This window comes from Pagrus pagrus, assembly GCF_965226575.1.
Source record: "Pagrus pagrus genome assembly, chromosome: 12".
NCBI lineage: Eukaryota > Metazoa > Chordata > Actinopteri > Spariformes > Sparidae > Pagrus > Pagrus pagrus.
This window is the reverse complement of record NC_140196.1, coordinates 13,994,601-14,020,891: the sequence shown is the minus strand read 5'-3', so window position 1 is coordinate 14,020,891 and position 26,291 is coordinate 13,994,601. Positions and strand designations below refer to the sequence as shown.

General features: G+C 38.2%; 1 protein-coding gene across 6 annotated transcripts in view; it reads left to right on the top strand.

Moving 5' to 3' along the window:
- The window catches only part of pde1cb (phosphodiesterase 1C, calmodulin-dependent b), a 103,006-nt gene that overhangs the window by 6,791 nt on the left and 69,924 nt on the right, over positions 1-26,291 (top strand). For 4 of the 6 annotated variants that reach the window (XM_084368437.1, XM_084368439.1, XM_084368438.1 and 1 more), the window contains exons 2-3: positions 15,716-15,766; positions 16,540-16,705. In XM_084368437.1, coding sequence (XP_084224563.1) covers positions 15,716-15,766; positions 16,540-16,705 — 217 coding nt within the window. Of the gene's footprint in view, positions 1-4,934; positions 5,360-15,715; positions 15,767-16,539; positions 16,706-26,291 lie in introns of those variants that run through there. The other 2 variants (XM_084368441.1, XM_084368444.1) reach the window with 2 other exon arrangements.

Below are 26,291 nucleotides of genomic sequence, written 5' to 3'. Positions count from 1 at the left end.
CCACTTGCAGCTGGATTCAGTGTCGTTTTAAAACAATATTAGTGTTGATTATGACGTGTTGCAACTGCATTACGTGTCACTGGGCTTGTAATCGACGATTCTGTATTGTTTTGCTGTCCCCGAAGCTAGCCTTTGAACTATCTTTCTGAGTGAAATGTCTAATGTATTGCCAACAAAACTTTATAATTAACTGTCAACTGTTGCATATTTGACTTTTTTAAACTAAACAGCGATTAATCATTATAAAGAATAATTATTTTCACTATTAATTAATTAATCATTTTATTTATTTTTTTATTTATTATTTTTCAAATGTCTTATTCCTCAAAACAAACACCAAAAGATATTTAATACCTATCGGAGGCTAATACATTAGAGAAAACTCATTTTTGAGACAAAACAACCAGTGAATTTTTGGCATGTATACTTTAGAAATGCAAGTAATGATTGTTCGATTACCAGAGTTGTAGATTTATTTTATCTGTTAAACGACTTTCTGAAATGGACCAATCGTTTATGCTCATAAACAGAGGAGTCCACAAGAGTCAAGTTATACTCTTGTGGACTCTTATGTGTATATTTACTAGACTAATTACTGTGTTGTGCTTCCCATGGGGAATTAATGTTGCACTGATGATACCTTGTTTCTTCCTGGCATGAGGGACAATGAAACAAACCCAACAGCTAGTCTGTACCCCTGTGATCCTAGTTTATTTTTACAAACTTTGGTTCAACTCTTGCTTATGGTGTCTTTCTCAGGACCACTATACATTACGGTTAGTTCTCATGCAGTAGCCTATCCAAAATGGATAGTGTACATACTTTGTAGTGGTGTCAATGTTCTTCTTTACCACTCCCTGAATTTCATTCCTTATTATTTTAAACATTCAAATTCCATTTGAATTTTCAAATTGAGCCTGTTATCAGTATCAGTCTACCTATCGACTGTATACACAAGGTTATGTGATTCCAGTGCCACTATCAACATGTGATTGTTATACGTTCTGTCCACTAGAGGGTATTCACACATTACCAATACCTTTCTCGCTAGTAATTTATATTATAAAAAAATCTCACAAAAAATTGTGAATTTCTGGAGTCTCTATGCAGAGTTGCATTAAAACGAGACAAAAGCATGCTGTGTTTTACTCTGAAGCACAATGATCGGGCCTCTGTTGAGTGAAATCCCGTTGGCTAGAACTTTGGGCATTTTCAGTGGTGTAACTCGGAAACTGGACGTGCTTGTCATCGTAATAGATCATAAGACTGTGATGTTTATTGAAACTTTAGCAATACCTGCTTCTTTCACTTCCTTTCGACACATAGCTCCACTGTCCCCACAGGTCAGCCTTTAGTGTTGATAGGCTAATACTCATTATGTGTAACCAGTTGTGTGGGTAGGACATTGAGCAAGACTACACAGTAGTGATTGCAGTGAGAGGTAATGGTTTTTGTCATCTTCCAGTCGGCTGGTGAGTCTAAAAGTTAATTTCAGACACTGTGCACAGGTGAAAACCTTAACCTCTTGGTGGCCCCTGAGGAGAGCGAATGTGTTACCATAGACATTATGATTCATCCTCCACTGTCCATAAATATAAAAATCTTGCTGTTGACTAAAGTGTTGAATAGACAAACTGGCAAACTGCCAAACGCCTCCACCATCCTTACATTAGTACCTATTGAAGCTTTTAACAGAATGCGCTCGGTAAAGCCTGCACTGCCACCGTTTACAAGGTACAAGGTACAAGGTAATAAAGTCGCAGGAACATGTGGCCTCATGAAAATAAAAAGCAGAAGCAGTGTACTTCAGGTAAGTGCATTATGTAATCTCCTCTCTGTCTATGACCCCAAACTACATTTAACAGGAAGCTTTGGACACACTGTAGCAAACTTCAACATTGATATAGACACTAAAACACCTACTCTCATGGTATAAATGCTCAAAGAAAATCCTGACCTTTAGCACCCTCCTACTCCTCAATTAGGTAATTACACACATTCTTTTAGACTCACTATTCAAGAATGAATTTAATATTGGTGCCAGGACTGTGTAGTAATATGATGATACCAATAATCATATTGACACAACTGTGGCCTCAATAGGCTATTCATATTTAGATGTAGCAACGGCTTAAAAGGCACATTGTGATCAGTTTTAGCCTTTCAAACAATTGGTTACCTGTCAGTCTGCTGACAAAGGGAAAGAATAATAAAAGTTTGCATATTCCCACACATGCTGCCATTAACATAAAAGCTACCCTCGAGCACTTGATGCTGCACAGTGAGTGTTGCAAAATTAGGATCCTCACAAATTGCTACATAGAGTGTGAATTGAAGGCTGGGCAGAGCAAGGTGACAGGAGAAGGAGAGGACAAAGAGCTCTTACTGTAGCTCGCAAAACAAAACGAGATGGAGTGTAATTATCTAACAAGTGTATAATGTGTCCGCTATAACTGCACTGAGTGGCTCAAACTGGCTGTGTTTTAATTGGATAAATCTCCGGATAGTGATCGATTTTCCATTTCCTCAGATCTCTTAACTCCATCACTTAAAATAATGCATTGATTACTGTACATAGTTCTACTCTGAATGTCTTTATTTGTTTGTTAATTTTCTTTGTTTGACAGATCAATGATTACTTAATAACTGGTGAGCAATCATCCTTTGAGATTACACACTAATTTCAATGTTTGATCACTCACCGGAGTATGATTGCAGATACAGATTTCTGAAGTGGGTGTGCCACTGGGATTTGTAGTTACACAGACATCACGTACGAACTGTTGATTAAATTGGGGACATGTTAATGCGTCAGAGTCCCCTGTCCTTGTTATCACATTGCTTAGATTTTATTTCATGCCAATGAAGTTAATTCTACATTTTTTTAAAATGTGACCTTTTGATACAAAATCCAGGTCAGAAAAGTTGCCTGTAGAACAAGAACTTAAATTAAACAACAGCAAGGCTGCAGCAACTATAAACAAAAATAAACCCATAAACATAAACAGGTAAATATTATTAAAGCAGCTTAATGGACCCTGTGGTCAAAAAGCAGCATGACCACCACCGCATCCTGTGCGAAAGATCTTAAAGACTTGCATTTGTTTTGGAAGCCAGTCAAAATAAGGCAGAACATATTATTTTTAATACTATTTTTCTGTGGGGCAATATATCTAGTTGTGACAATGTCAGATTTCTAATTAACATGACGATGGTGAAACAAAGAAAACTTGCCTGAATGCCGTTCAGACACCTAGGTTACATGTAATGCTACAGCTAACAGATTTGGTTGCTTAATAGGAGACATTTTGTTGAGCTAAAGTTTAGGTTATCAACATTGATATTTATTTATCTTTATAAGAAAAAATCATAACTTGGTATCAAGGCCAACATAAATAAATAAATGTTACGTTAAAGTCAGTTGTTCTGCTGCTGTATCCGCTGTCGTACCACTACACTACAGAGCGTCTTTTTTCTACACACAGTGGGACACCTCAATTAATCCTCCTCTCTCCGCCATTAACAAAAAGAGCAAGAGGCATTATAAAAATAGCCAATCTTCTCACTGATCTGGTCTCTGGTCTCATTTGGCATTAGTACTAAATTGAGACTATTTCATAACCAGTCAAAAGTTCCAAGAAGTACGTTTGAATAAAATAAGTTTACACTTCCGGAGTGAGCAGATCAAGTTTCAACTTAAGAATTAAGCAAAAAACTAAAATTAACCATTGCATTATAAATCATTTACAGATTGAGACCCAATAAGCAAAACAGCCAGATGACCAAAAAATAATTGAATTAATAGATAAAAAACACAATTTCTTGGCCAAAACAGAAGAAATTGAGATATAGCTTGATGTGTTTTTTGTATTTGCTGGTGTGCATCAGTTAGTATATGTAAAGTAGGATCATACACAAAGGACATACTTAGGCCAATATTATATTAAAGTACAAGCGATTCTGCATAAGGCAGAAAGAGCCAAAGAGATTTGGTTTCCTTGGGAGCAAAATAAACAGAGAATTAAACTGCCTACAGTAGAAGCACACTCGTGACTTGTACATAAATTAAAAAATATTATGTCTTTTGGTCTTTGCGCGTGCTGTTATGTGCACATCTATTGAATTCAAGAGGTGGTGTGAGAACAAGCCAGAAGCCTTCATAAAGAGCACTCACAGACACTAATCAAGGGGGAAAATGAAACACAAAAAAAAATTCCGTAGCTAAATGTCAGATGGTGCTAATAAGGGGAGCTTTTTATCCTTTGTTGATCTGGTATGTGCAGATATGTGTGCGTATGTGCAGAGGTGAGGAGATTTGTATTGGGTGAAGGAAAGGCAGTTTAAATTAGCAAATGATGAAAAAAAGCAGTGTCCTTGCTCTTGTGTCATTTGAAGTGATGAACATGCATTTAAATGGAAATATTTTTTAAAAGATAAAGGCAGTTTGTGCACTCTTAAAAATTTAACCGACTGGGAACCTTTGCTTTCAAAAGAAACAGAACAATGTGTATGCTGCTAATGGGCTTCATCCTCCTGTGCCTGTGTAAATAACTCCTGCAAGATGCAAGAGCAGTGGTCATTGATTTAACGACTAGTTTTGACTCAATACACATAATCACTCTCGCTATCTTTCTTTCCACCTTTTCCTCCCTCTCGCTCATGCATTGATGCACATGTGACAGAATATGATTTTGCAGTCAATGTTTGTATGTTTTAGTGCATGTGAGCAAAACTAATGCAGACTACTGTGCCTGTGCTGTACCAACTCTGAGCCTGCACTGCTTTTTCTATAAATTCTTGACAGTAGGAGGAGTCATGTTCATTTAAAGACCTCTAGAGATGTCCTATCCTCCCATCCAACACCAACACCACCACTGCCACCCACCACACACACCTACTGTACCTCTTGGGGAAGAGAGACGAGGAGAGAAAGCGGGGAGGGAGGGGTGGAGGGAGAAAGAGAGAAGAAAAACAAATCAAGAGCCATAAGCTCCTTGAAATGAGCTTGTTGAGGTGTGAGAAACGGAGAGAGGGAAAGAAAAGACATGTACAACAAAGACAAGGGGGCGGAAAAGGACTTGAGAGAAACGCTCCAGCTCGGTGTCTGTAACGAGGAGCGGTGAGTTTGACAGTTCTCCACCAGCTCTCAGCAGTAACTGGAGTCGGAAGACTACATTTCTTTTTCTCCCTCAACGAAACTGAAGCAAGACACAGCAACTGACGAGAGGCTTTAAAAAAGATTAAAAGGTGCAAGGGTGACCGGAGGGTGCCAAAGCGATGGAAGCTAACTCCAAGAAGCATCGATTTAGGAAGGGTCGGAGTGCCACCTTCAGTATTGACGGCTTCAACATCACCATCGGTAAGAATTTGCTGGGTAGGCAGAGCGGGGGGGAAAGGTTAAGTCTTTGCATATGAGCTAGATGTACAAAAGTGTGTGCGACAGGAGCAGAATGCATGTGTGCGTGAGGCAGAGCAATGAGGCATCAGGCACTGACACCGTGACATCGTTAAACGCATCACATTTCAGCCTCTCTGCACAACTCGCCACATTAGTCCATTCTACTGAAGTTGATGCTTGCCTCTGTAATGCAACTACACCATGGAAACAGGAGGGTTCAGAGTAAAGCTGTGTGCTGCTGACGTCACCTTGAATTCATTCTATTGTCTTGACAACCGGAGTGTTGATGAACTTATGTGCCACTTGTTTTTTGTTGCGGTGCTTGTGAAAACTCTCAGGAGCGGGTGTTGAAACAGTGTTAGAAACAGAGCGATGCAGATGTTCTGTACGGGAGACTATAGAGGAACTGTGTCCTAGTTAATGAGAAATTCTTGTTGTGTATTCAGTCATGTTGATGTCTTAAGTGTGACCGTAAACAGAATGCGCTGTGTTCAACTTGCAGTCTTGTTTGGTAATCATAGTAAAACGCAAGTTTGCTTAAAACTTTTACCCTGAAGCTTTCTTTGTTTACAAAAGAAAACATTTTGAAATATAGAGACTGATAACTTGTACATTTTGCTTTTGCTTTCAAGGGTATTTTTAAATCACATAAAGGTAGAAAACTCTCTGTGCCCTTTTTGCCACACCCCAATCAGTGTTGTAACAGCAGGGGCTTTGCCAGAGCTGACAGTTAACACCTGCTGCGACATCACAGGGTCGAGACCAGAAAACCAACAAGGTTGTAAGTTTCAACCCACAGATACAGAATGTCAATTCAATATTGAATTCCAATTATGCTCTCATGCTGGATGCAGCAGGGCTGGAGACATGTGAATAGACTGTTTATCTCTTATATTTTTAATCATTTTGTGGACTTTATTCAAGCTACATGAATCATATATTTTTATGTTAAAAGTGGACCAGGTGATAATTAGTTCTTTCAAAATTGGCCAAAAAAGATGTTTAATTATTCCTGCTAAAAAACACATAGAACAGACATAACTACTTGGATAGGCATATCTAATTCAAGCTAACCATGTCTTATAAAAGAGCTGCATATCTACACATTACTCCCTCCCTCTTTCTCTGCGCTGTAGTTGGTGCTAGAGAACTGAGATCACACTATCCCTCAGAGCGAGATCAAATGAATGATTCATAACTGATATGTTATTCCATAGCCCAATCTTTTTACAGCTTAGCCCTCAGGTTGCTATAGCTAGCTGTAACTTTTATACTTTGCATACAACTTTGTCTTGAGGTTCCACAACTTTGTGGTCTACTGTTCAAAAACCAGAAGTATTTCAAATCTGAGCTTTGCTCGTATGGCAAATCACTCACTGTGGCTGTATTGGATTGTGAACTCTCTGCCATCATTAAACATAGTTTTTTTTTAAAATATACTCTTTGTTTTGGCTTGACCTACTTCCTTTTCAATCAATGAAAGTGACTTTGTGTGTGTGACTCATGTCCATCTTGCACTGCACTTTGTCACAATCAAATGTCATTTATTTACCAGTTCAATTATCCATCATATTCCTAGCCCCCGTGATACCTTTTCACCAGTTATGAGCATGACTTCTGCTGGGAAACTGGTGTTTTCCAAGAATAGGAAAACAGGACGCTAATCCTCTTTGTAAGGGCGATTGGTACAGTCATTCATACTTAACAATCTAGGTTAGCTACTTTATTGAGTGAATTCTACTAACACTGTTATTATTATTTGCCTACTTACCTAATTCCTCTGAAGCCTTGCAAGAGCTGCTGGTACATCAGTTATTATGATACCTTGTTACTTATGCTAGGTGTGCTGAACAAAGTCACTATCACCCATAATTGTTTCCCCTGTGACCTCCCCAGGAAACTTGTGGATATATTCAATTTTTTTATATGCATCGACAGCCCTAGTAACTATGTTTAGTGTGAAAGTGGCTGTGACAGAGACAGAATGACAGTAAAATTGTAACTCAACCCGTTTCTGCTTTCCAGTGCATTTTAGCATCTTTCAGCTCATTGTTTTGGTTTAACAGCCTGATACTTTAACATTTTGAATCATTCTCATTGCTCTTCATTCAGCGCTACAACTTTACATGGTGGTAATACTTGCCACTAAGTGGCAAAAAATGTGTTAACACTGCTTTAATGGATTTTGCAGTGTGGGTTTGTTGCTAAGATTTCTAATAGTAGCAACACTTCTTTCAGAATAATTGCTTAAAAAACAGAAGAAAAATGACAAAAAAACAAAAACAAAACAGGATAATGGCCCCTTTTGCAAGAATTAACATTTAAACTGTTTATTATAGTGAATATATTAATTACATAATTTGCTTTCAAGCATGTCTTTGTTCATATAAGGTTATGTACACAACAGGAAGTGCTCACCAGGTACTGTACACTTTCTGCTCTTGATATTATTGTCAAGTCAGGGACTTTACAGTTATAAACTTAATGCAGCCAAAATCTTAGCACTATAGTGCACTATAGTATGTGAAGTTTCATCTAGGTTGAACTGTGTGCAGAGAGCTCAGTGCTGTTATTTTTGTGTGAGACAGGAAATACTTGGTCTCTGGCACACAAACTGCCCACCCATCAGAGAGCACCTACACATATCTAGGTGATATGAATTTAGTGATAAGAAAGGGAAGGTTTCAGTGTTAAGGGCAGGTGGACACAAAAACAGGAAATCATTTCCAGATATAATTTTAAAAGCGTTAAAAGCAGCACTATAATATTTTATGATCCCACAGATTATAGACTTTGGATTTTCCGCTTGCATGGACACATCCTGTTACCTGTAAAAACCTGCCTCGCTCACATGTGGCCCACAGCCGTACTGTCCACAAGCATGGCAGTTGTCATGGTAACCTACAAGTCTCACAATCAATTGCTCACTGGGCCTTGGTCTCAGTCTGCACAGCATTTTGCCATTCACCTCCTCTGAAGCGTGACTCCTAAGCGCTTGTACCTCATTGCCTGGTTGGACACCTTGTGTTCCCTCCTCCATTAAACTCTGAGCCTCAATTGCAGCTGGCAGCCTCTGCTGGGGTTCCAGCTGTGGCGTTTCGTCGTGTGTTAGGCTGGTTAGCTTTATTCTGTAATTGTTGATTTTACAAAGCTCATGTGGAGAAAACAGATTTTTGACTTTAGTTGTTTGTTTTGTTACACATGTTGTGTAACCATTCAAAGTTTTTGTAATCTTTTGTACTTAGTGCCAAATTACTGAGGAAGATTGCATATCATTAAGTTGATGTCTGAATTTGTGTCTTTGTAATGATGAATATAGTTTAGGCTTGGTAACAATTCTGAACAAAGCAAGGTTTTAAGTGAAACAATAAATATATGTTGTAAGTATATGCTGACAACCTTTTTTGTCTCTTTCTTTCTTAATATCTTGTACAAGTACTTGCCTATTTATTATCTTGTACAATAATTACTGGTCACATATATGCACATCAGAAGAGAACTATGAGTCTTTAGCTATTAGTCCCCATCGTGATGTCTATTAGATTTTAAGTGGGAAGGTGAGCCCAGACTCTGGTGGTGGTGATGTGGTGGGGATGAATGACTGAAGATCTGGATGTGATGAGGTGGGCACTGGAGGTGAGCTGTTCTCCTCTCTGCTGGTGAGAACAGCAGAGAGGAGAACAGATTTAAAGTTTGATGGCGACAACATGATTGGTTGATTTAATTGTGGCAAAATCTGGTAGGTTCAACTGAAGGGGTAAACGGCCATAGTCAGCTGATTAAGAACCGGAAAGAGAGACAAAGAATTGTGAATGAATGAGCACTCACATAATCTTCCTGATTGAAATTATGCTGGGCTTCATAAGTCGATTGACAGTGATTGACTACACATTGATTTTTTTTCTCCTAACAAAAATCACTATTGTATTGGGGTGTCAGATTTAGATTTTAAAACAAAATTGATCAAACTTACCTATGAAGAAGGATCGGCCAGAGAAATATATAAGTTTTACAAAACTTTTAAGCATCACACCCCAGACATCTGCGATTATGAATAATCCCTTTTGACCATTACTCCATTTTTAATGCACAGATAGTTCATGTATTCTCAGCTTGCAATTTTGCCATCAACAGTGTCCTGATGGCACCGTTATGCTGGTTTGTTACAATTTTGCAACCTGAGCTGCAACTTATATACAATTAAATTCAATTTATTTTGTTTCACCAGGACAATCAACTCATTGAAAAAACTGCTTCCTTGGGAGTCAAGTGTAAATATGATGAAAACTTTAAATTAAGATTTCCAATGGAACTATGACTGAAATAATTAACGATAATTAAAATGTTAAATGTATCAAATATACCAAAGTATAGCTTATGTAATGATGTATCATTACAATGTGACAGTCTTACTGTGTCTTACATGCCTCTTCCCTGAGTGACTGAATGCATGTTTGGCTTGTCAAAACATAGTAGTTTAAAAATGACTGCTGTGAAATCACTTAATTTTGTTGAAATCATTAATGCTTGGAGGAATGCCAGGATGAATAAACAGCTAAAAGGGGGACAGAATCAGTGTTGAAGCTCAGATTCATGCAGACTTTAAACACATCAAAGGAAACTTGTTTCCATGGTGCGACCATAGCGCTGTTTTTTGGTGTCTTTTTTCAGACATGTTGCAAAAGTTAGAAACCTTCTATTTTTGTTGTTGATCTGACATTTTTGGAAATTTGGGAACAAATTGGTGGAGTACACCTTTGGTATACAGCCTGACATAAGACAGCAATTAAATCTATGCAAATATTATTTTTGTTCGCTTTTAAAAGTTTGTATTATTAGTACTGTCTAAAGCAGTGAACAGAGGGTAATTCAGGAGGGTGGTATAAAAAACCTTAAATCCTGAACTCTGAGTTGATTAAAAAGACATGCTTTTTGTTTCGAAACAAAAATGTGTTCAGTCAAATCTAAGTAGGCTCTTTCGGACTGAAGCTTAGTCACTGTGAATGGTAAAAAAGGTTTTCAGTTGAGCACTAATAAAACGATTTACCACGTGAAAAGAGCAGAGCCTCTGTCTTCACTCCAGTGGAGCAACAGATTTTAATGAATGTGTATGCAGACTACAGACATACCTTTTGGTAAACAGTAGCATGTTGGCAGCAGTGAAAGCGACTGAAGTGTGAATGGAAAAGCAACTGTGTCAACAGCTAAGTTTATTGTCATATATATAGTCATATATAATGAAGTCCGCTCTGTAAACACTTGCCAGACATCAGTGTCCTAAGCAAGCTGATGGTTAATTGGCAGGATATACTACAGTGCATTTTGTTAGTTATTCAACTGTAATGTGATAGCAGTTTTGCTGCTGTTAGGTGTAAGCCGAGAGTGAAACTGACTTAGCTAGTAATTTTGATGTTCCTCTGTTCTGTTGTGACAATAAAACAAATAAGTTTATTTTTAAACTGCATTATCATATTATTTCAGTGAGGACTCATAAATAACTACAAATAACTAATGTTACGGAAATCTGTTTATGTTTTGTTACGCGTTTTTGCATTTATTTTTTTTATATATATATATATATATCGGCCGATATTTCGGAATATTGGATTTTTAAATCACCAAATATTTGTATCGGTATCGGCCTTAAAAATCCTTTATCAGTTGGGCTCTAGATGGATGCAAACGATGCTTGGCAACATATAAAAACAATATATAAAATATAAACCTTGTTCAAACTCCTCTGGCCAACAATCAACATAAAAAAATAGGTTTGCATTTATTATTACCCTTAGACTTTTTGCCAGCCTCGCTTTGAAACCCTGACTTTGGCATCTAACCCTGTTCATCTTCCAAAAGTTATTGATGGTTTAATTTACTGTACACGGAAGAACTGTGGAAATCCAATTGTTGTTATAAGCCTAAATCAAACAATATTGCTTTAATTCATCACAAGAAGATGATGAAGAGGCTATATGCTCTGCCAGTGGGAGAGATTTAATAAGGCCTACAAACATACACATAAATCCTGAATATCATAAAATGTGCATGCCAATGTCTGAACATAATGGGTATCATGAGCCCCACCTCCACTGCACAATTTGGCACCGCAAGATGTTCATTGTAAGAGTAATATAATAAATGTGGAATGGCAGACTGAATGATATAGAAAATGACTGTAGCTCAAGCCTAACTGAAGGTCATTCTTATCTGCTCCTCAGCTGCTTATAAAGGTTCATCAGTGAACACAAATGGAAAAATACAATCTCTACGCAGAACACAATAGACTCCAGATCACAAAGACAAAACTAGAAATGAAGCTAATGGAACATGAGTTGAAGGTGGGTGGGAGACTGTGGAAGATTTTAATTATAGTAACATAATATTAAAGTATTTTGTCACTGAATCTTCAGGAATAAAGAATTCCAAGAATGAATAAAATTAAACAAATTTGTCTTTATTTAAAGACAGCTGCAATTAGCTGGTTTTGGGAAATTGTCATATAGGTCTTTTATCTCAGAGATCTGCAGGATGTGGTGGAAGGATATTTTCCTTTTTTTATCATTCTCAAGGTTGCATCACTCTCAGGGTCGACAAAGGCCATAATAATGTCACATGACCCTTCTGGGATGAGCCTGAACATCCACAGGTTGTGTAACTAAGCTTTGAGCATGCAGATGGTCATCTCAATCCTGGATTTAGTCCTACTGCGGGCCAGACTGAGGGCCAGAGTCTGGCCTCAGTGAGGTCGGTTGGGGTGCTCTCTGTTACAGACAAGGAAACATTACTACTCATCCTGTTATTTTGTATGGCACCTTTCCACATAAAGGCAATTCAGTGCATACAACAAAATTATACATAAACAAAAGAAATCGTTCTATCGTATTATGGCATAAGTGTTGTCTACTTTGGTCCACTTTGTAAGAATAAGGAATAAGACTCAAAAATAAACTTTCTTTCAAAGTGGCTGAATTACAGTAAAGCAAGTCGTAGTACGTTTTAAAACAGGCAGAACAGTTAGGTAAGTTCAGAAAATTAAATGACTGATTATTATATACATTATTTGTCGAAAGTACCAATAGTAATCCCTCCTGCTTTTGAGGGGATTTCAAAATATCATACCACCCAGCCTTACCTTAATGTTAGCAATTGAAAGTGAGCACAACCTCTAATTGTTCTTCTATATGACCAGAGACAATTGTATCTGTTTTTGTTTCATTGGAGGAAATTGTCTCGCATCCACTGATTGATTTCTTGAATGCACTTGCTAAGTGCTTGTCTGATTCGTGTCGTCTGCATTATTATGGTGAGATGGTTTATTGTTTTTTCACAATCTTTTCTAGTGGGAGCATGTAGATGTTAAACAGATGAAGCCTGACAATAGAGCCTTGGGAGGACTCCACATTGAGTATGCTCATTTGCATGAATATTGATCGACACAAAGTGGTCCCTGTTCTTCGAATAAGTTTTACACCAGTTTAAAACTGTGCAAGAGATTCCAAGCCAGTTTTCTAGTCTGTCTAGTAAAATGTTGATCAACTGTCTTGAATGCAGAAGTGAGATTTAATAAAAGCTTTTCCTCTTCATGCGTTCAACAAAGTCATCAAAAAAGTTTACACTGTATTTAGGTGGCCTGTTGGTGCCTTAGAATGCAGCTCGACATGATGAGTTCAGCTAAAGAGCAACATATTCAAAAGAAAAGCTGTTTCCCATACAACTCATAGCACTGGAAAGAATAAAGAAACAAAATGCCAACTCCACCTCCACAAAACTGAAGTTGGGCTTGGCTGACACAATAGGTTGATGGCCAAGAATAACCACGAAGATCAGTGTCTTCAGTGTTATGAATAAAAACAAAATTATTTGAATGTTTTTCAAATAAATGACTGGTATTGAATAATTGCAAATGATGAAACACACATTTATCATCCTCCTCTCACAAAAAGTTAAAGGCCAAGTAAATTATTTGAGCCTTAATGGTGACTCAAACTTTTCGATTATAAATAAACCATATTTTTAAAAAACTGAGAATGAAGAACACTTAATAGGTATGATGTGAATAGTCAAGAACTTTTCAGGCAAATATGATGACTTGGGTTAATAGATTATTTTTTAACTGAGTGAAAAAGGTTAAGAAAATTGACATTGAGGAATGTATTGGAGTTCTGGTTGATGGCCTGAAAGTCTGAGCAATTAAGGCAGATACTTCAAAATACACTCCCCATTCAGTTTTAACCTTGCTCTTCATGAAAGACTGTTTTTTTTAGATAACCACCATAACACAAATTATACTTCAGAGTTTCTGTCAAAGGAAAAAATGTATTGATGTTTTGAACTTTCAGTCTTCACTTTTACTGTCTGAGTTTTATGGAGCCAGAATGGTCCAGTGGCCAATAGGAAAATTGCAGTCAAGGTGTTTGACACTGTGAAATGTGGAGCGTAATCACAAACATTGACAGCAGCAGTAAAAGCATGCACCTGTTCAGGCACCTGGTGTTGTATAATACTTAATATTCATCTGTGCTCTAAATAACCATTTCTTTATTTTAAAGTAATACATTACATTACAATATTACTGTCTGCGTAGAGTAAGAAATTACTTATTAGACTACTTTCTAGTTACTTTTTTAGGTACTTTAGTCAACAAGATACCCAAATAACCTCTATAGAACATGAAATAGCCTAGATCTGTTTAAATAAGTGAATGTCCTTGGAAACAGGGATGAGCAGGCAGACAAAGGATCAAAGTCTGATATATTATGAGATAGGAATGAATATTTTTAATTGTAGGCTCAGTCATATATGAAACCCAATAGACATATACTTTCTATAATGTAGCCTATAATGACAGGACAAGACAGAAGTCTCTTTTTCTATGCCTTTTTATCTTAGTCCACAAAACAAGGAATGCATGGGCATATGTGATTCATAGCTGTAAATTAAAGTGCGCTCGGAGGATTAGGCTTCATCATTAGGCCTGTGAAATACAGCTAATTTCAGTCACAGAGAGACAATTGTTATTGGCTTGACTATAGCAAACACACACAGAGCCTGTATTAATATGGTCATGTTGGTGTGGATTGATTCTTAAAAAAACAATAGTAAACGCTTCACTTCAGTCGGTAACGTGGGTTGTAACGTTACGTGACAAAACTGTAGTAATATATTAAGGCATATTATTAGTAACACATTATATTACTCTGTTACTGATATATATAAGAAATATACTACTGTAACGCGTTGTTTTTGTAACGCTTTACCCAACACTTGTCACCAGTGTGGTAAAAGAGAAAGCACAGTTGTTGCTCAGAGGTGTGCAGTGTGGGTGTACAGTAGGTGTATTTGCTTTCTATTTCTGACAAACCTGCAAAACCTTCTGATGCTGTTTATTTACCAGATTAAGTGTGAGGTTCAACAAGTTGTTCATTTTGAGTTGCCCTTTTCCACATTATATCACTCAGTTGCTATTTCCTTGTTGTACCTGTGCTCTGTTAAATTTATTTAAAGTAATACAGTTTTGCCCTCGACATTGCTGCTACAGTGGATGTGAATATGTTTTATTCCCTGTGAGCTCTACATACTGTGTGTAGTGTTTAGTGGACAGCCATCACTTAAATCACACTTCAAGGTAGTTCAAGGGTTTAATGGCATCGTAAATGACCTTCCTATTTCTGTCTGTATTGCACATTTGTTTCACAGTCTCTTGTGTTTAATTTCAGTAAACTACAATACATAAAAAAATGTAGACATAGAAACAGTGCAGAGTAGGGAGCTAAGGGTGATTTGGCACCTGCTCCTTGTTTATCATTTTTGTTTGAAAAATGACTTAAACAAATAATCAGTAATCAAAGTAGTTGGCAATTAATTTTCTTTTGATTGACTGGTCAATTTATCGTTTTATCTCCAGGTCCTTGTGCCCTTTAAACTTTGAGCACCTGCTCCTCTGAAGGTCTGTGCACAGCCCTGCATAGAAATACATAAAGAGAGAAACAAGTGGCAAAGCCAGTGAGGACAGGATGTGCAGAGTCTAATTACAATTAATTGTGCAACATGTAGGATATGCAGTATATCAGTTTGTGTGATCATGCTCATAACTCAATGTTCATGATCTGAAAGGAAACACACATTAGGTTATGTGGAGGGAAGTGTGGCTTTCTTAAGAGATAGTATTAGATACCGGAAACTGAAGTTGTCAACACAGAGTGAGTGTGTGTTACAAAACAAAATTTACAGATGAGTATAAAGTCATTGATAGCTGTGTACATTAGTGGCATCACTTGATTCTCTTCTCTTCTCTTCCATCTATTTCTCTTTTTCCAGTGGCAAATGAAGATGCGGAAAGCTCCACCAGACCACAAGCCAGTTTTGCACGTAAGTTATGTTATGTTCACTCTATGTTAGACATCCTTCATTATAAGTCAAATCGAGTCTGGATTTGGCATTTTTTCCAACTTACCAACGCGAGCTTTAAGATGAAAGTATTAAAGGATAAAATTACCCTGAGATAATGAGATATTAGCTAATGAGAATACTGACTAGCTGATTAAAATGGAGGGGAAAGGTATTTAGTTTCTTTATTGAAGCTGGAAAACAGATTTATCAGAAATAATTTCCCTGCTCATAACCATGATTCACCCACACACCCTGTTGACACGAGATGTAATCACTTGTACCACTTTTCAAAATGAAAATGTGGTTAATTGATCAATTGTATATTCCAAGCTGTGCTCTCTATTGTCTCAAAAATACAATACAAACATGTGACACATACTTTACATAACCAACTTAAATCTGTGATTGCTTAGTCTATTAAAATGTGATGATCTACAATGGTTCCTCCTAAGAAAAGTGGACTGTTTGTAGCAGTGTTTCTACTTGTGTGTTGTGCGGTGTGTTATTTTGAAAGCTAAACTAGCATTGACAGCATACGCCCACATGGGGGCAGCATTACAAAGGGATTCAATCCTCTAACTTCCTTTTACGGAGTTTCTGACAGCCAAGTGCAGTTCTTTCAGTGGAGATAATGTACAAAAAAGCATACAAAGTACCACCTGTTAAACAAATGAAAACTTGATTTACTATGCTAAATGACTATTACACCATAAAGGCTTTCTCTTTTTGTTTTTTTATTTTATATTTTGCAGGCTCGAAGTCCCAGAGTGCTTTGTGGAACGCCATCACGGCAGGGATGGGGATCAAAGGGAAAGAGCAGAAGCCCCTCTTGAATGACCCTCGAAGTCCTGAAGAGATCCTGGCAGACGATCTTCCTGCAGCAGATGAACCAGATGCCACAGAGAAAACGGCTATCAGGTTTGCTTCTGTCAGGCTGCAAGAAAAACAAAAAGTGTCAGTTTACACCTTGTTAATTTTAATGAAGTAAATCCTGTGTCAGTTCAGTGGGACATCGACAGTCATGTCCAGCTCATTATCTTAGCCAGCTTTCATTTACATTCAATCAATATTCCTTTTAGCCTGTAGGGAAGAAAAAAGGCAACATATAGCATCAGACATCATTCTGTATAGTTTAATAATTTTGTAATTTTGGCCTCTGATGAATGTGAACATGATTATGAAGTTGGCAAGATTTCAAGTAGATCCTCTATCTTCTTTCTGTTGAGAGGATAAGCTTCTGTCTGACATTTAACATTCCTGATACACACACACACACACACACACACACACACACACACACACACACACACACACACTCATATACACACGCGCGCACACACACAGAAACACACACACACACACACACACACACACACACACACACACACAAATTGCTAATTGCTATGTATGGCTGCTGACCTCGAGGGACGCGGGCATGATTGATTCCACCTTGATAACAAGGACTTCAAACCACCATTAACATAATTTGTTGTCACTTTTAGAATATTGAACGTCTTTTAACGCCTGATTCCAATTAACCTTGATGGCTCTGGAGACCGTAACAAATGCCGCAGGTGGCGAGAAGTGAGCGTTTGTCACAGGATACTAAAAATGCACCTAATACGTGATAACAAGCTTTTGATTGTATGCAAAATAGAACACAGAGTCATGGCAAGCCCATTTTGTGTAGCAAACAAAGACATTTTCACAATGTATGGGTTGTTTGGTGTAACATTGTGGAAATTCTCTAATTCCCTTCCTCCCCTCTGAAGTCTCACTGCAATAACACAGGTTTCTTCTCTGGTGCTTCTCTCTGCTATCTCAAATTACAGTGCTGTTGTTCTCTGCCATAGTCTCCCTCCAGAAAACAGGTCCTTTTTTCCAGAGTAGGGTAGTGACAAGGAGAAAGTGATTTTCCACTTGACTGGACAAAGCCTGTTCCTCCAGCTGAAAGCTACAGCCTAGATTTGAAAGAAAAACATAAGTCAGCACAGGGCAGCTAAAAGCACTCTCACCTGCCATAGAGGAAACAGTTCATTTGTCCATAGAGACAGTGACTTATTTCAGTGTCATGTATTAAAACAGAGCTTTAGCTTTAATCAGGGTGGAGAAAAAACTGCCAAGCATAAGCCAAATGCTGCTCAATCTTTTGCTGAGGCTGAACGTTTTGCATAACAGCCTACTGAGAAGGGAATGATTAATTTAAGCAGCACTAACAGTTTAAATAAACGCAAAGTCTGCTTAAAAAGTACCCTGCCTACCAGCTTCTTATTAAAAGAAGTGTATTAAAAAATATAACGTAACATTTCTGCAATGAAACATCTTTAAATTACTAGAACTTATACTAAATCTGCTAGATGAACTCGACGTCATGTAACGTCAATAACATTATGATTTTATGTCTTTGTTTTGTGTTGATTAAGAGACCGAGTGGCAGAAATTGCATACTGTGCGTCAAAGTGATATGACTAGTAATAAAGTGATTGTACTTGATGACTTTGCTTATATACCTGCAAATGTGGCTCTAGAAAAGAGCTTTGTCCATCTCTTTTGTTCATTGCATCCATTCCATAAGATTTACACTCCTCAACAGATGTACATCTTCCTCCTCATGTATTTGTCTGGGAAGTCCCACGAAGGTCAGGGGAAGTCTTCGGCCACCAACAGTGGTTAATAGAGGGCAAACCCGGGGGGAGTAGCGGGGATCTACAACTGAATGACAAATGGATAGATTTATGGTACAAGGTGATTAAATGACCGCGGAACTAGCAGTAATCCATAAAATGATGTGAGCACCGTGTCACCTCCGAGGCCAGAGCTGGCTGCTATACACCAGGCGATGATAATTGGATTGTATTGGAGAATGGAAAGGGATCACATGATTTGCGGCAGGCAGGACGGGAGTGAGGGAGTTAAAGGACAGCAGCCACTGACTGTTGTAAACTGGGGAATAATGAAGGAAGAAGTCTGCTGAGGTCTGGGTGAATGTGGTGAAATGCAGAAGATTTAATTGTGTTTTTAGAGCGTCCCACAATATTGATTAAACCCCACAGACTGCTTCCCTCCAAGTATCCTAAAGGCTAATTGAATGTGCTCGGCCAGTTGCAGTGTTCAAGTCATCCCTCAGTTTACAAATCTCCTTGATTATCTTTGTACCTTTCAGCTGAATGGCTACCTAATACTTCAGATACATAGAGTAGAAGCTGCTGAAATTGTTTAAGGATTACAGCTGCTACAAGACAATCCAGTGCATGCTTAGTCACACAGTGAGGCACAGAAAACAATATACAGCCATTAGTGTATAAACACACGCTGACTCATCTGTGCGGCTGGTGTCATGCTGTTGTTTCTGCTCATTAGGATGCCTTGTGCACTTTAAAGCACTTGCTAGGCTGGTTATTGAATGGGCTTTTCGCACAGGGATTTTTTTTGAATGGGATTGTGTATAACAGACTGCTTTATCATTGTTAACCCCAAAGTCACTTACAAGTTGCCACTTACCTTACTTAACCTTCTTATTTGTTAATTCAGTGACTATTCAACTATGTACTGACAGTTCTAATGGTAAGTTTACTAGTTATTTGTTGTAAATAATATAAGTTGTAAATCTAACGTTATATTTCCGTTTACCCATCAATTCACAATGGCAACTTATACATGATTGGACAATTTAACATTGACTAACTTCATCTTTCCATTTTCCATTCGATGCTGTAAAATTTAAGTGTTTTTTAAATTGGCTCCATTGTGCCTGCTGACAAACATTTTAACGATTTTCATTTAGATATCAGCATGTAATTTGCATGCAAAATCTTCATCATAATTTCCATCAGCTCTCGCTTCTCATCAAAATTGACTAGTTCTGATTGTTCGATAGATTTTTGTTTCCTTTTAAAAATTGCAACTCTGCTTAGACAGCCAAACCTTTAAGAGAGTTGAACACAAAAAGCACAAAAGGCATAAGGGTTATTTCCAATCTGGTCCCAAGAGGAGGTGAAGGGAAAGATTTTAGTTCGTATTTCAAACTAGTGATATTCCATCAGTTCAGGGACCTTCAATCCAGGGGATGTAGAGGTCTTGTCTGGTAGGGCTCACCACCATTTTCAAATCAACTCACAAAACCTGATCTGCAGTCATTGACATGGTCAGGATTGCTCATTAATTGCTTGCCTTCAAATGCCTTTCTGATTTGTCTGTAATTGTTAGTTCATTTAACTTCAACAAAACGTATACAAATAATATAAATATTACAGTGAGTGAATTTCTGATACTAACATACATACATACATACGTAATGAGCCCATGGGAAACACTGTTGGCAGCTAGTGACAACTTTTAAGGTATCGTTTTCTTGCATGTTACTCAATGCACGAGTAGAGTCTGTATATGAGAAATGCTGAACTAAAGCTGCCACATAACCAAACCGGTGCCACAGGGAACGAGAGAGAGAGAGACTTAGTAACAGGCAGGGCTTTATAGATTTGGAACATGGGCCCAGGTGTGCCACATATGAAATGAGGCAGCGAATGAACCCAACAGAATGCCCAACATGCCCAGTTAAGACTAAAGTAGCCCCCATGGAGTTTACCAGGTAACTGCCCAGCCACCCCTTGTCTTCATGTGGCTTGTGGCAGGTTTTTATACACTGTACACCAGCAAGTTTAAAAATGCCATCTGAGGGCAGTCAACCCCACAAATTCCCATGGATATGCTGCCAAGACATACGACTGACACCGCATTGCCACAAAAAGATGCAACCAAAAGGGGAAATGCCTAACAGGGACAGGTACCAACACTGCGCAAACACTTTCCTTTTTCAGATTACGACAAACAACTTCTCAACCAACCTAAGCTTCAAAATATGGCGCTGCTCCTTAAGTCTAAGCACTGACCAAACAAAATTGTCATGGCATGACATACTCAAACATATCAGATAACCTGTGTAACGATAAATTAGCTCAGATGGACCCACAATTTGTCAGATCTTGGCTCTTGGAAGCAGAAAAGATTTTTTCCAGAAGTAAAAGAAAGTATTTTATTGAAGAGACTGAGATTAATGAATTGCAGTCTGTGAGTGTGAGATGCATGTAAACAAAGCAAAGGGAAGACCTGAAGAGGAAGTAAAGCAGCAACATAACCAAAAAGGCAAGGTGAGAGAGAGAGGCTGTTGGTAAAAGGCAGGGCTTTATAGACTGGGAACTCTGGCCTAACGCTGCCCCAATCCGCCAGGTAGCTGAAAAACAGAAACAGCTTCCAGGTAGCTTCGCTTCTACTGTGAATATAGGCAAATTATGCAAATGTGTGACATGGTGGCATTGTGTGATGTCAAGAAGTCCTGGAATTGAAGGTGGGACTGCACTGTTAAGGTGTTTCAGGCACTTCAGGAGCAGTATTTTCTGTGGGAGAGAGGAGCTCCCATTTGCACGGACATTTGACTTTTTAGCTTTGAAGAACTTTTACATGCACAAGAACCTATAAATAACCTACCTAAATGAAAAAGTATATTAAGTCTCTAGGCGACTACATGTCCACCAAAACATGTTTTTTTATTTTATTCAGCAAATTGTTCCTTTGTCAACTCAAACAGAAATGTATACAGTAGCATCTAAGCTATAACAAAAAAAGACATGCAGTAACCAGAAACATCACAGACTGAATCAAGCAATCATGCACACATGCAGCTGAAACTCAGACACTCTGTGGTCAACTGTGTGATTTATCTGCTGGTTAATTGGATGCTGTGTGCCTTTGTGAACTTTGCAGTTGATTAAGGCGGCTGTCTCTTCTGTGGCAGCCCGCAGTTTTGGAGGTTGACCCATCAGTTGGCTGTAGCTGCAGGTTCACAGACCCCCGCTGACATCTGCTGTGCAGCAACGACCTCCATCACTAGCCTCACTAGCCAACTAATGAGCCTCCACTGGCCAGTCTGACTGGAAGCACATGGGCAAATGGTAGAGCTATTCATCAAAACGATTGAGGCGTGACCTCACAGTTATGATGTTAAAGAGCTGTCGCCACATGACGACACATATCTGAATTAGACTTTTATACACTCTGCTATGTAATGTATTAGAATGGCCAGTGTTTTCATGAACTGTGACTCTGTCAAAGCTCTACAGACATACAGTATTTACCCAAAGTTAAGAGTTTTGCAGAGTTGACCGAAGCAACATCTCCTGTTACTGCAGGTAAGGAATACATATGTAAAGCTTCAAACCTCTGCTTTAATCAATATTTGTATTCCCTTGTGTGCAGCCTAACAACTTTCACTGATAAGATATTTAAGTTATTAATTTAAGCAGTGTTCTTCAATCCTGTTCCTGTGGGACCCCTGCCCTGCATGTTTTAGATGTTTCGCTGCCCCAGCACACCTGATTCAAAAGATCAGCTCGTCTTCAAGCTCTGCTAAAATGACCCATTCATTTGAATCAGGTGTGTTGGGGCAGGATTGAAGAGCACATATTTAAGAAATCAATGGAGAAATGTAATGTTTTTTTCCAGCTTGGTTTTAATCACATTTTATTTATTATCATTTGCAAGTGTACTGTAAACCAAAATATTACAAAATATTTTTTGTTTCTCATGAAAGAAGGGTTAAAGTGTATGTTGGCATTGACATCGGCTGCGATACGATCAGCCCATTTTTCTTTGTCTGCATTCACAAATGGGCTGAAAATACATTAAGGGGATTTCTTTGAGCCTGCCCTCACCCTTACCTCATAACTCCTGACCTCACTCAATAACAGTGTGTTCTTCTTGCCTACACAGCAGCCTTTAAATACACTATGTGAATTGCAAACCACTCACCCATAACATAAGTAGTCCCCTTTTTGTGGGCTTTGCACACATCTTATTGTCGGGTTAATATAGTAATAGGATCAGAGCAGTTACAGGCTGGAAGGCACTTAGAGAGGGGCAGCAGAGTTTGTTGTCTGCGCAGCATAAATTTGCTGTGAGGTTTTTGTCAGTTTGAGCTGTCTGAGTTACAGTGAGCGTGCCGTTTTCTGAGCCTTGACCCTGAAGTGAACCCTGGGGCAGAAAATCATCATCTATCTTGGACTATTTTATGGTGGCCATAATTTGCTGGAGACAGAAGTTGGAAGGAGATGTAAGCATTTAGACAGGATCACTTGTATCCACAAACACTGGCTTTTGAATGGCTTTTGAAGACATTATGTGGAAACCGTCCATCGAAATTTGGAGTGTGACCACATCGGGATGGGGCCTCATTATTGAAACTAAACTACCTGTCTCCTGTAGGTTGGGACGTTTTTTATTATTGTTTTCGAGTATGGAATCCTTTTAAAAACGTATCATAAATACTTGCAGAAGAGTTTAAAGAGGTCATATTATGCTTTTTGGGTTTTTGCCTTTCCTTTCTTTTGTCATGTAGCATTTTTGTGCATGCAAAGGTCTGCAAAGTGAAAAAGCCCAAAGTCCACACCAAAAAAGGGGAAGGGAAAAAGTGTTTTTTGAAAATTAAAGTATGTAAACCTATTCTCAAGGACCCCCAAATAAAAGTATGAACCTGAAAATTAGCATAATATGACCTCTTTAAAGTAAAGTAAGTCAATAAAACTGTATTTATTCCTGCAAGGGAATTTGTATGCTGCAGCTAGCCACGTAGATACAGATACACACACAATAGAGAAGAAGGAAATAATAATCACAAAGCTAAAAACTTTTAAAGGTAATATTTTTTGAAACGGTATGTTAAAAATCAGTAAATTACTTTAAATATGTTAGGAGTCTAAAAATATACACAGTATACAAAGATACTGACACTGGCTAAAATAACTTTTCTAAAAAGGATTTTAGTGCTGCTAATTTCAACACCCAATGCAAAAGCTATTTGCACCTTTAAGCTGCTTTTAGCTCCTTGTACGTAATCAAGTCTGTATTTAGACGATGTGGTTCCCTCCCAACGGCTGTCACTAACGTCCTCAGCCAACCCCTCCTGGAACTATTGGAAGCATTTCCAGCTAACAGGCTCAGACAGCCTACTGTAATCTACCTGTTCAGTGTGAATGGCAGGTAGTTAAAGTAAACCAGAGGCTCGTGAGAACACTTACGCAAGAGTTTGTTGAATAAAAGACGAGGAAATATTGGAGTTATATTGATCAACTGGTCAGAAACATGGCATACGATGAGGTACTAATGTTTCTCTCCAACGCCCACACTCTCAGGCCTGGACTACACGTATATGGATATTTTTTTAAGCGGATATTTTCGTCCTCGTTTTAAAAAAAAAACTCTGTCCACACCACAGAAATATCTCTGTCCATACGAAGAGGCAAAACTGAAAACGATTGCCTCTGAAGCCTGCAATGCTATGCCCGGCCGATAGGTGGTGATTAGCAAAATGTAAAATACCACAGAAGAAGAACGTTATGAGCATGCGCATTCAAACAAACGGCTTGTCACTAGGCGCTTGACGTCATCGCGTCAACACCAGCTCCGCTACACGGATCCACTCAATCGGATATTTTTTTATTTCTCCACTTTTTTATCCGTTAAAAATATCTCTGTTTATGTGGGTGAAATCGCCATGTTCGTGTGGTTGAGAGGCCCAATTGGACAGAAAAATTTGCGTTTAGGAATATATCATATTCGTGTAGTCCAGGCATCAGACTCACAGACTATGATGTTTTGACTAGTTATGGGTTGTTCCACTGTCAAATTGTTAATGGCCACTCTCTGTAAGTCTGCATTTCTGCAGATTTTGCCTTACCCACAAATTGTATCATTGTCAGCATTAAAAACTGTGCTACCATAGTTACCAGGGGAAACCTGAAAACGTTGATGATGGTGCACTTGAATATTTAATTCTTTCTTAAGTATCCTATTTGCATTTTTGCTGATATTTTGTCCTAGAACTGATTCTCTACCTAAATCACTCAGTTTATTAAATAAAGGAAAAACGAATAAGCTTTGGAGACAATATGGAACTATGGAAACCTCTGACTGAATATGTTTCTATTTTTGTATTTGTGTTTTCCTGTTTATTTTACAATTTTACATATTTAAAAAAGTGATGTCGCAAAGTGCTGTCCCACTCCTGTTTCCACCATTTTGGCCCTTTGCAACCCATCACACTTAAACACTTACCAGGTGCCGACAAGTAAATCCTTCAGGGTTCAGGGATTAAAGTTTTAGGAGGAGCACTGGGATTTGGCTGAAATGTCAGACAGTAATACTGACAATCAGAATACAAAGGTTGGTGCCAATCTATCGTGTAGATGTTAGATATTATTTCATATATATATATATATATATATATATATATAACAGTAACAAGACCTCATTTCATGCCATGGTAACAGTTTGGACCAAAGCCTATTCTGACCGCCTCAATGTTACTCAAATGGTGGAGCCTGATTGCTCGCCTCCTCATCCCTCAGTTCAGCTATTGTATGCATCGCCTTTGACCTATAGGGATCTCTCTTGGGGATGAAGTAATAGGAAGTTTCCTCTCTGGGGTATTTTTCCACCTCCATCACTCTGCAAATAAATGTAGCTTTATGGCTGGGTGCCCTCTTTTTCTCCCACCCACCCTTTTATCTCCACTACATCCAATACAAGAAGAGAAATGAAGTATAGATGGGAAATCATATTTTGTGATGGATGATCTTCACCAAAATGTGGTCATTACCGCTAAGGCGATTGCTATTTTGATGCATAGATTTCCTTATCGACTTGCCTGGAAATTTAAATGAGATTTGAATTTTTCATGTACCTCCAAATGGCCGGGGCTGTTAATGTCTTGATTTCGATGTGTGAGCTCGAGCACACTGACAAGAATACCTTAGCAGAGCGTAATCCCCAGCAAGTCCCTCCGTCATAGTCATACGAATTATTCATTTTCCCCAGACTTGATTCATTAAGTCTTTTTTGTGAGCAGTTTTTGTCATAGTAATTAATCAGAGGCATATTTTGATGGTCATTATGTGAAGGGAAACAAACAGTTCTGGAAATTTAATAAAATGTTAGCTACATGTGTAAAGTCCATTCTGTTCCTTAATCACTTATTCAGCCATATATTATTGTTTTTTTCCCCCAAGGCAAAGGTTTTATTCACATTCTGCAAAATGTATCTCTCCTCCTTTTGACTGAATTTTAACATGTGACTGTGGGACAAATATTGCGTTCTTTATGTGGACGTGTATCTGTTAGAATTTGTCCTTCAGATCTCTAATCACTCTCAATTTTGCAGTTAGATTCCTTGGCAACAATGGCATTTAAATGACTTTACATGCTCAATGCTGCTACATTGTTAAAATTTACCTTTTTAGCTGGAAGGTGTTTCATTCATCAGTTGGCAATATAACTAAAGTATTTACTGAGATTCTTTGGGTGCAAAGGCTCCAGGACACATCTCTCAACAAAAATGCATTCTTCATCTTGCTATTTTATGCAACAGAGAACTTTTTTCCTTGTGAATATGGGATGCTAGAAATATTTTCTATTTAATTCTTCAGTCATTTTAGAGCTTGATGTACTGTGA